General features: G+C 38.4%; 2 protein-coding genes and 1 long non-coding RNA gene across 3 annotated transcripts; 2 read left to right on the forward strand and 1 right to left on the reverse strand.

The window, feature by feature from the left end:
• The first annotated feature begins 5,056 nt into the window (after positions 1-5,056).
• Positions 5,057-6,033, forward strand: LOC133713154 (uncharacterized). Its single transcript, XR_009847827.1, has 4 exons — positions 5,057-5,193; positions 5,302-5,377; positions 5,463-5,519; positions 5,825-6,033. It is a non-coding gene; the product is annotated as an uncharacterized LOC133713154 (long non-coding RNA).
• A 402-nt stretch (positions 6,034-6,435) lies between these two features.
• On the forward strand, positions 6,436-7,177 carry LOC133711193 (ABC transporter G family member 37-like). Its single transcript, XM_062137349.1, has 4 exons — positions 6,436-6,753; positions 6,802-6,855; positions 6,953-7,043; positions 7,152-7,177. The coding sequence occupies exons 1-4, from the start codon at positions 6,454-6,456 to the stop codon at positions 7,175-7,177; spliced, it is 471 nt and encodes a 156-aa protein (XP_061993333.1). The 5' UTR covers positions 6,436-6,453.
• A 1,645-nt stretch (positions 7,178-8,822) lies between these two features.
• On the reverse strand, positions 8,823-9,425 carry LOC133711194 (uncharacterized). The gene has a single exon (XM_062137350.1). It carries the CDS (start codon positions 9,423-9,425, stop codon positions 8,823-8,825), a length of 603 nt encoding a protein of 200 aa, XP_061993334.1.
• Between the last annotated feature and the right edge of the window lie 2,637 nt (positions 9,426-12,062).

Consider the following 12,062-nt stretch of genomic DNA (forward strand, 5'->3'; position numbering starts at 1 on the left):
ATTTGGTCTTGAGTAGGTTATAATAGAGCTAACATAGATTTACAAGTGACTCGCACGTTAAGAAAGTTACTAATTGAATTTTTAAACCTACATAAACTTATCAAATTTGCCTTTATCTCTCACGTCAAAGTATATTTTACAATGTTTGACTCGATTCTGGAACTGAGACTTTATGTTGGAACCCTAAATTGGATCGATTATAAGATCTACAAGATTGAATCGTTACCTACTATTAGTTAACTAGTTCGGTCTTCACCGACATCTCATTGATTTTTGCATCAAATGAATTCTTGTGCAAGTATACAACAATAGCTCGCATAATCTTCGCTTGCTTACGTTTTTGATATACATTGAAATAATGGAGATAGAATGATGAATTTAGAGCAATAAATAGAAGGCGGTTAGTTGTGTATAAACCTATAACAAAAATGTAACCACTGACCATACTAGACTAAAAACAACAGCAAATTGAGAGAAACATCATTTCTCTTGCATTCTCGGTTACTGGATTTAATGTCTCACTTTTCATCTTTTACATGTTCAAGTTTTGATTAATAGATTGTCTTCATTCTAGGATAGATTAATTCGAGTCGTTAAGTGACTCAAGGCCTAACATCAAGTGGTGAATTGTAAGATTAATAGACAAAATAGTATGCGCCCCAATATATCACCACTTAAATGGAGCTGCCAAGTGCCAACTTACACATCTTAAGAAGACTAGCCAACATTGCCAAAAGAAAACAACGAAGACTAGCCAAATTCTAACCTAAGCAATTAATCTCTGATTAACCTTGAAGCAAAATCCGACTCCACCGTACTAGTTAAATCCAAGTGAGTTTTTACAAATTCAAAAATCTGGAGCTAATTAAAATTATAGAGTTGCTAGCATTAATTGTGAAGGAAATCTTCAAAATTAGTTGATTCAAGCACGAGCACGGCATGGCCCAAGTCCGTTAGTGGCCCGGTACAACCCGAGCACGTTAGAATAACGGGTCGGGTTGGGCCTAGGAATATTAGCTCATTGGCCCGGCCCGAGCACGACATATTGTGGGCCGGCCCGTTACAAACATAAAATTTCATTTTGTTTTTAAAAATATTTAAAAACCACAATGATGAGATTTGAATATTAGACTTTTTTATTTAAAATCTCATGACAATTCCACCAATGTTTTTTTTTTTTTTTTTTTAAAGAAGGCAGAAGCCAATATATTGATCAAAAGCTAGAATGACATTTACATACTCTTCCGCTGCCATCTATAGACAGACAAGAAGATGTGTTAGTATCCACAGTGGTACATAGATCTAGATCACTCATTTGACATTAAATACATCAAGATAGCGTGAAACCTCCATCGGTACTACTCCGGAGGATTCGCTAAAGGCACAAAGGTGCGTAGCTCCCTAAAAAACTAGGGAATTATTGAAAGTAATAAAATTACTAACCTAGTGTTCCTTAAAAAAAGGAAAGCTAACTATTGAATGGCCCAATTGGCCTAAAGAAAAACAGAAACCCTAGGCCCAAATCGTTGGCCCAGCCTTGTTACGCCTCCACCTTCCTGTGTTGAGGACGACGCACGCCGCCAGCGAGCCACGGCCACGACCGCCCCATACCGTCGCCGCCCACTTCAAGGACCACCGCCTACACCACACCACCACCATCTCGAGGACAACAGCAAATCCAAAAAGCACCGGGCCGGATCCAAGCTGAAAGAATCCCATGTGCCCTAGAGCGCCGACTGCATCTCGCCGCTGTCTAGACCCAAACACCAGCCATCACCGCCCCTTGAACCAGACCCCACGACTCCCCAGCCATAGAGAAGCTTCGAACCAAACAAGCTTAGATCAAACGATCAGGATTCGAGCCACTGCAGATCCAAGAAGCCAAAGAACCCTAGATCATCATCGCCCGTCCAGCAGCCTCACAGCGACGACGAGGCAAGCCCCACCGACGTGGAGTGCCACCGGACGAGAGGACCTCAGCTAAAACTCGACCAAAGTTTCTGCGCGTGCGGCACGTTCCGTCAGAGAGTTATCTAGAAAGTTTTGCATATATTTTTGTTTACCAATGCTATTTCTTGTATGTTATCAAAATATTGAAATAAAACATTATATCCTTGTTTTGACATAAAGTATTTTTTCTAAATATTAAATATATGTTTATTAATAAAGACTAATCTCATAATAATACAACTATAAAATGAAGGAAAGAATAATATGATACTAAATCTTCATTATATTAATAAAGATTAATCTCACAATAATATACTTATATTTTGAGTTATTTTTTTCTTTCTTTCTTTCTTGTAGTGGAATATAAAAAATTATTAGAAAACTAATCTTAAAAAGCTAAGATTGAGAAAAACATTGTAGAACTTAATTTATTTGAATTTTCTAAATGATTAAATAAAATTATTTTTTATTTATTCAAATTAAGATTTTAAAATCGTGCTTTATAGTGGATAGGCACGAGCACGACCCGTTTATTGACTTGGCACGAGCACGGCCCGACAATAAATGGGCTAGGGCCATGGGCCGGACCGAGCTTAATGTTTAAGTAAATAGACCGGCACGATAATAAATGGGCCGGTCCAAGCACGGCACGAAGCACGACTAGACCCACTTAAAATTAGTCGGGTCGGGCCGGCCCGTTTGCCACCTCTAATTGCATTCGATTCGTCCCCCTTGAACTCATTAATTAATTGTTGATATAATGATAATTTCAAAACCGCCAGCGTTAGGTACAAGCATTAATTTAGCAACATGAGCATCGAAGCGAAATAAATAATGTTTTTGTCAATCTGCTTCTAATTATGATAAAAATTGATGTGCACAACATCGTATGATTTATACAAATACGTGTGTGTGTGTGTATACCGACATTCTAGCTCTTGGTGGTAAAACGATTCTTCTTAAGCGAGGAAGTTTTGCTTTTTTTTTTTTTTTGGGTAGATCGAGAATGCATATATCCGGAGTTTTGAGGGAGAATTTATTAGTCTTTGATACCGGAAAAAGATATCTGTGAGGGAAAATGGAACACGTTTAACTTATATTCAAACAAAAGCATATTCTGCGTTCAAGCATGGCCGCTAAGGGCGGTGGTCCCCTGGCAACAACTGACTTCTCTTTCATTTTCAGTCAATTTTGTCACCATATACCACCATCCTATCTATATATGCATATATATCTTCTTAATTTCTCATTAAACGTTAAACCGTTGCTGGCTTGCTGCATGTCGTACGTTGTGGATGTTCGATCATACATGGATATACGTAGTTTAAGGTAATTGCTGGAAATTTAGAACATTTTATTTTCATCAACGAAACATAACATATATACAGTGGAATGTAAATTGATATCGAATTAAGGTAGAAAAGAAGTACAAAATTGAAGAAGTTAAAGGGTAAAGGCCTTTTTGTACCAACAAAAAAAGGGTAAAGGTTTTTTTTTTTTTTTTTTTTACTCTGGAGTGGATCGAAATTTGTGACCAAGCTTAACCCTCCCTCAACATCTGCGTTAACCCAAGGAATTAGTTAGAAGTAGAGTGAAAGAAAAAAAAAATTAAACATGACCAAAGAAGTTAATTACTTGCACCAGTTTTACTATGGATTAATTACTATCTGCACAGGATATATAGCTTAGCTGCCTGTGGAACTAATAACTTGGCAGACGTCCTGCCATATAGTTCACGTGTACGCAGATATGTGTTGTAATCTTAATTAATCAGCTTTGTTCTTTTCATAGGTCCTCTTCTTTCTGGTAAAGATTTGATATCATCGCCCATAAGTTACTACACTAGAAAAAGGGCCTAAGGGTCCCCATCAAGTGGAGAAAATTACATATAAACCCAAAAATTCAACCTTCTATTAAAAAACACCCATACGAACTTTTCTTTTAATTTACACCCAAATGACATTAATAAACCTTCTATATAGAGTGATTCATAAAAAAATAAATAAAAAAGAAAACCTTCCATATAGACTATATGCCTATAATCAATATTTTTTCTTATTTTATTTCATGTATATCTAATTTGCCCATTTACATTCTCTCAAATAATTCATGTCTAATGTACCTACTAAATATGTATATGTAGGTAGGGCTTAAATAATAGAAATGTTCAAGCTTAATAGAGATCGATACGCAATGATATACACCACAATCATAGGTGTAACATTTTTGTTTATACAATCATAGGTATAATATAATAGAAAATCTAACAAACATGTATGATACAAAAAATAATAATAAATTCTAATACAGAGATGTTATACAAAACCTATTAACATTTAGGCTGTAATCGAATGTACAAACCAAAAACTAAGCCTCCTATATGTTAGATACATACCTGAAATCAAATTATCTAGAAAAAAAAAAAAAAATCTAATGATCAGGTACTTTTTTAGTACATACCTTACAAATAGAACAACTGTATAATATGTTATTAACCTATGTTTGCTTTCCATTCAAGTGTTTATACACTACCAGAAAAGTTATCTTTTACGGCGCGCAATTTACGGCGTGCATATATTGTGCGCCGTAAAAGACAGTCTTTCACGGCGTGTTTCCATGTGCGCCGTAAATGACTTCCGTTTCTGGTCTTTTATGGCATGTTTTTAATGTGCGCTGTAAATGTTGCATTACATTTACGGCGTGTTTTTTTTTGCGCGCTGTAAAAGACTTAATCTCTGGTCTTTTACGGCATGTTTTGAATGTGTGTCGTAAATGTGATAAAATTTTAGGACCCGCTCAAATTTTTAGCCAAATTCTAATTTCCCTCTTTCATATAGAAACTGACGCCAAAAAATATAGATAAGGCTCTCCTCTCAAGCCTTAGCTCCGAGCTCAGGCCACCACCACAACCCTCTTCTACTCCTCTCTCTGAAACCCTAGAATCATGTACGGCGGCGGTGAGTACACTCAAACCCTACCAAAACCTACATTCTCTTAATTTCTCCGTCTCTCTATATCCCTGGAGTTTGACGGCTTGATGCCCTAAATCCAAAACGAGTCGTCCTCCGATGTCCCTTCTAGATCCCCATCACACTCTGCTCCAGTTTTCTAGGGTTTCAATTTTCAATCTCAAGAGGAAAATGTTGAAGCGGAAGGCGTCACAGAAGAAGATGTTCTCCCCATCATCTCCGGTACGAGCCCTTCAAGGCCATCACCGACCACAATCCAAGCGGTCGTCATCAGGTCTGGGAGCCCAATCTCTAGTCCAAGGTTATGATTTATATATACTGCTGATCCTCTCCGTCGATTCGGTCTGGGTCCTTAAATTGATATTCACTCTGTTTGTTTTAGGTTGACCCAAATTTCAAAAGAGGCGGAGCAGACCACACTCACCACAGTAGTGATCCATTTGAGGCTACGTCACCGAGTAGGTTTTGTTTTTATTTGATTTGATTCATTGATTAATCAGTTTTAATTGATTTAATTAAGTGAATTCTATTTTCGATGTTTAGGCTTCGTCACAAACCTACAATCTCGATGCGAATCTCTGCCTTCTTCGTCTCTATCAGGTGAGTGGTATTGTTCTATTCTCTACCGATTTACAATTTAATTGTTTCCATGAACAATTGAGTAGTGCACTAGTTGTTTGTAACTCATTAGTGGTGGGATTTCTTCTGCAATTGTGCTGGGATTTCTCTTCTGCAATTGATTATGGTGTTTTATTTTCTTCTCTTGGTGAATGATAACTCATTAGTGGTGTCTACTGGTCAATGATGGTAGAGGGGTGGGTGAAGCCCTTGATGAAACAGTGTGCATCAAGGGATTACAGAGAATGTGTATTTTACACTGAAATTTATTGACCTTTGCTTTTCAGAGTAGGAAAGGAATCAACTTCCGGTGGGAGAGAAGGAAAGGAATCAAATACAATAGATAAAGTGACTAGCGTTGGCCGGCCTTGGTTTCATGCAAATATAAATGTTTTAGTCCTAGACAGTGAAGGAGATGCTGAATATTTTACAGGTTATGACTCAGACAGTTGGGTGCAAGCCTCAAGCATACAAGCTAGAAATTCTCAGAGATATCAGTGGCATCATCAAGGTTAGAATTTACGAAAATGCGCTTGATAAAATCGGTTTTTTTTATTTGCTTGACAAGAGTTTATGGGTTGCATTTACTTACTGCCTTACTGGTCTCAATTTGTACAGGATGACTCTATTGCTTGGCCCTCCAGGCTGTGGGAAATCCACTTTATTACAGGCGCTTGCAGGGAAACCTAACCATTCTCTCAAGGTTAATCATTGCACTATTCTATTGTTTTAATAAACTAATAACAAAATTGAAAAGAAAAGCATTAATGTATACATCTGCTAGCATTACTTCTATATCAAAAATTTAGCAAGAAAATAGCAAGTTGTACAATCTCTATTTCAAGAAAAAAGAAATATGTATATGAGCTCAATCATGTATTCATAAATTTTCAGGTCCGGGGAACTGTAACCTACAATGGTTATAAGCTCAATGAGTTTGTTCCATGCACAGAAGACATCAGCTTATATAAGTCAATATGTCTTGCACATTTCTGAAATGACTGTGAGGGAAGCACTGGATTTCGCAGCACGCTGTCAGGGTATTGGAAGCAGAGCAGGTGCCCTATTTTCTTCACATCTTATGGCCATAGTCATATTCTATAAAACTAGATTTAACTTGGAAGCTGTTACAACGACATATATAATGAAAGAAGTCACCAGAAGGGAGAAGCAAGAAGGAATTGTCCCAGATTCAGATATTGATACTTATATGAAGGTATGACATTTGAGAACAGAAGTTCTAGTTCTTTTCTGAACTAAACAGGCCATTTCGGTAGAAGGGTTGAAAAAATCTCTCATGACAGACTACATAATAAAGGTATTTCTCCTAATCAACTCGAAAAATTAAAGTCCCATGCATATATACTCTGATTAACAGCAAGCTTTAATTCTACTATGTTCTGCTTCTCTTATAGATCCTTGGGCTAGACATTTGTGCTGAGACAATCGTAGGAGATCCAATGCAAAGAGGAATTTCGGGTGGCCAAAAGAAAAGACTAACAACAGGTAATGTAATTAAACTGCCTGTGAGACCTTCCTAATAAATTTACCTGCTTTACTTCTAACCATGAAATAGTTTGGATATCACCCTGCATTGACACTTGATGAGGTTAGTTTGCTGTATCCGACACGGCAAATAGTTTGTTGTCTGCAACCATGAAATACTTTGGATATCACCCTGCGTTGACACTTGATGAGGTTAGTTTGCTGTACATTTGGATTTGAGGTTGGGGATTGGTGTACTGAACGTGTTATTATAGTCTTTGCTGACTTCTAAATAAATGGGTTCATTTGATGATGTTAAGGTGATGAAATTGATTTAGTTCTCATTTTGTGCCTGATTCAATATATACTCTTAAGAGTCTAGATCGTAGAAGAGATGGAAGTCATTATATCCCAACCATTGGGAAATTCATGGCGTAAGTCTTTATTTCAGGTCAAGGAGCGGGTACCACTAGCAAGGAACACAAAAAACATCGGCAAAGATCAAGCAAGGTCGCATGTTTCTTCAGATTGTACTCTCAAGTACATAATAGAACACCCATAACCTATATGTGAGTTCAGGTAAAAAGAAAACAATTGGGGCATTTATATTACCCGCTGCAAAGCGCGGGCTCTGTAACTAGTGACAGACTAGATTTCATTGCTCTGTTTCTGTTTGTTTTGGTTATGCAGGTAAAAGTTGGCATCAAACATAATATGAAGATATTTAAAAGGCCACAGCATGGATCACTGACCATTTATCTTTTGCAATCAACAAAGACAATTCTAATCTAGGATGCTCTCTGTTAATCTAGAATGTTTTACATTTTAGGAAGGTGATGATAAATTGTTGGTTAAATTAAGTTGTTTTTATACAGTATTGTTGTCGGCATATTAATTTACATTTTGTAATGTGATATTGCAGTTTGTTATCTCTATTTTCATCTCAATAAATTGTATAGATTTATATAGATTTTGAAATGGTATCCAAAATTTACAAGAAAAAAAAAAAATCGGTGCAAATATTACATGCTGTAAATATATCCTACAACCACATTTACGGCGTGTTTCAGATATCAATTACGGCGTGCTTTTGACATCAATTACGGCGTGCTTTCTTATTTTGAAATGAAATAAAGAATCTCTAAAATTCTTTTACGGCGCTCATTGTTGTCTTTTACGGCGTGCTTTTGAGATCAATCACGGCACGCTTTTGATATCAATTACGGCGCACATATTTGGTCATTTACGGCGCGCTTTGTATTTGAAAATTGAAATTAAGAATCTCTAAAACCCTTTTACGGCGCTCTTTTATGTCTTTCACGGCGTGCTTGTATGGTCTTTTACCGCGTTTCAGAAACACGCCGTAAAAGATTTTGGTCTTTTACGGCATGTCCATTTACGGCGCATTTTTGTGTGCCTTAAAATGTCTTTTACGGCGCTCTTTGCGGGCCGTAAAAGACCATTTTTCTGGTAGTGATATGAAAAATATAAAATACCTTTTATATAGAAAAACAAACCACGAAATAGAGAAATCAGATATAAACCTCGATATAGGTATTGATTACGAGCGTCTAGTTCATCAAGTGTATTTGTTTAGAGCTTGTGGCATATTAAGACATTTTTTTGACAAAAACATGTTTTATTTTCTATGTCAGATAATGAGAATTTATTTATGTATTCAACCTTTTTTTTTTTTGATCAAAATGAACTTCATTAATAATGAAAAATTACAACGATTTGTGGAACAATACTCGACACAAGTACACCGACAAGGTGACTATTACCCGAATAGTGATCCAACTAGACTTCGCCATGGAAATCCATACTGACAGACTGATGGAGCCAAGAAGGCCCCGACTCTAAACAAAGCAAAGGTTGACTAACTCTTAACGCCTCTTTTGCAAGCCGGTGGGCAACCTTGTTGCCTTCCCGCTTCACAAAGTAGCAACTACAAATGGGAAAGGACTTAACTAAAGACTTAACTTCATCAATAATATGACCTTCAAAACTTAGATCATCAGAACTATCATGTAGAGTGTTGATGACTGAGAGAGCATCACCTTCAACCTCCAGGTTTGAGAATCCAACGTGGATCGCAAAGCGGAGTCCATGTAATAGTGCTAAGGCTTCTACTGACCTGGGAGGAATATTGCCTACCTGTGGAACAGCTAAAGCCCCCTTTAACAACCCTTGATGATCCCTGAACACCACGCCCAGGCCGCATACTCTGTTTTTCACATCACAGGCCCCGTCAAAATTCATCTTCAGAGACCCTGCTCTCGGAGCTGTCCAAGTCACTCGATTTCGGAGATCTGTTGCATTTCCAGCTTTATCGGAAACCCCTGTATGCACACCACAATTGTGCCACTCACCAGCTAAGCTTGTAATCTCAGTTGGGTCCATTGTCTTTTCTCCATGCATGCCGAGAGAGATTTCTATTCCGCCAAAGCCACCAAGCTATAGTACAAAAATAATCAAATTCATTACCTACTGCAGTGGAAAGAACATGGAGCACAAGATCCATAAAGGTAGGTTCTTGCCACACTTTGCAAACCCCACGTAGAAAAGTCATCTTCCATGTTTTTTTAACTTTTGGGCACTCCCATAATACATGCAAGACCGACTCCACAGGGTGACCACACTGCCAACAGCAAGAATCTTCTAGAATCTTCCTTTTTTTCAGATTTTCCGCGCATGGCAAGAAATTTTGCATTGCTCTCCACATAAATACTCGCACTTTATGTTGTGCATTGATTCTCTAAATTCTCCCCAGCACTTCCTTCATTCGATTTGAGCTCGGACTAGGCGCAGCTCCCCCTTTACAATCATGCATATCTTTCGCCACCCAGGATCCTGACTTCACGCTATAGACTCCATTTTTGGTGTAATGCCAAACCAATTTGTCTGGAATAGTCCTTAAACCAAGTGGCATACTCAGGATCATTTCAGCTTCATGGGGCAAGAAAGTAGCTTTAATCAAAGGGACATTCCATGCTCCAGAGGCTGTGAATAGAGACTCTACCTTTTGCTCCCCCGAAAGCGGAACCGGGCTAACCACTTTAAAATGAATCGGATAAGGCATCCACCGATCAGAAACTATACTCACCCGCTTTCCATCACCAATTCTCCACCTTGTCCCCCTATCAATCACCTGTTTACCCCAAAGCAGACCCCTCCATATTGCAGACGGCGTACGTCCCAATGTCGCGTTCAAGAAACATGTACCTGGAAAGTACTTAGCTTGGAGCAGAGTACTAACCAAGGAGTGCTTCCCCCAGAAAATCCGCCAAACCGTCTTTGCCAACATAGCTTGGTTAAAAGCCTGTAAATCCCGGAATCCTAATCCTCCATCCTCTTTTCTTCTACACAACCTATCCCAGTTACACCAATGGATGCCTCTCGAATCCCCTCCTTTCCCCCACCAGAATCTACTAACCTTCGATTGGAACTTCCTACAAACTCCCACTGGCAATTGGAAAACACTCATAGAATAAGTGGGAATAGCTTGAGCCACTGCTTTAATTAGCACAAGCTTACCCGCTTTTGAGAGAAACTTCCCTTGCCACCCTTGTAGATGAATGTCCAACCTATCATTCAACTTCTTGAAGACATCTTTTTTATTTCTCCCAATGGTTGTCGGTAATCCCAAGTACTTCTCATGAAAGTCAACTACAGGTACATCAAGAATTTCTGTTACTTCCTTCCTCACATCATCAGCGACATTGGGTCCAAAAGAGAGAGCAGACTTTTGGAAGTTAATTCGTTGACCTGCAGCATTTGCATAAAGGAGAAGGCATTGCTTCAAAGTAACGCAGTCCTGCACCGTTGCATTAGTAAACAACAGACTATCGTCTGCAAAAAGCAGATGAGAAATCGATGGTGCGCTAGGAGTCACTCTAACCCCGTTAATGAGAGCCATATCATCTGCATGTTGCAGGAGCCCAGATAAACCTTCCGATACAAATAGAAATAAATATGGGGATAATGGATCCCCTTGCCGGATTCCTCTAGATGGCTTGAAGAATCCCACAGGTTGACCTTTCCATAGTATCGAAAAGGATACAGAAGTAACACATTTCATGATCAGATGCACCCACTCCTGTGCAAAACCTAGCTTCAACATCACCTCTCTCAGAAAGCTCCACTCTACCCTGTCATACGCTTTACTGATATCCAATTTAAGGACCATTTTGGGTGACACCATGTTCTTCTGTGTTCTGATGGAATGGACTGTCTCAAACGCTGCAATTACATTATCTTGTATATTTCTACAGGGAACAAACGCACTCTGAGTACATGAAATAACATCTGGGAGAAACCTCTTTAATCTGTTGGCAATTGTCTTGGAGATGAGCTTGTAAACGATGGAACAAAGGCTAATAGGTCTAAAATCAGTCACATGCTTGGAGTTTGAGCACTTCGGAATAAGTGAGATTAGTGTATGATTAAACTCACCAATATCCTTGCCATCATTTAACACCTCTAGACAAAAATCACACACAGAGTTGCCAACAATGTGCCAGTAATTCTTGAAAAATAATGTCGGCAATCCATCAGGCCCTGGTGACTTTTGTGCTGCCATATGTTTCAAGGAAACCTCAATCTCCCATCGTTCAAACTTTTCCATCAATTTAGTATTCATCTCATTAGACACACGACGTGGAATTTTGTCAAGTACCAAGTCAAGGTTACCACATCCCTCCGTGGTATACAACTTCGTAAAGAAAGACATAAAGGCTGCTTGTACTTCATGTAGTGCCTCACACCAATTACCATTCTCATCCTCTACTCCTTGCACCTTGTTTTGCTTACCCCGCCCCTTAGCATAAGCATGGAAAAACTTGGTATTTTTGTCACCCTCCTGTAACCAATCTATCCTAGACTTTTGCTTCAACCTAATACATAAAAACTTGGTATTTATGTATTCAACCTAATCAACAGATTTGGGTGTATATTAAGAAAAATCATGGATGGGTTTAATCTAATAGGTGTAATCAAATTTGGGTGTAAAATGAAATGCCCCTAATATGTGTGCCTTTT

This window comes from Rosa rugosa, chromosome 5 (assembly GCF_958449725.1).
Source record: "Rosa rugosa chromosome 5, drRosRugo1.1, whole genome shotgun sequence".
Taxonomy (NCBI): Eukaryota; Viridiplantae; Streptophyta; class Magnoliopsida; order Rosales; family Rosaceae; genus Rosa; species Rosa rugosa.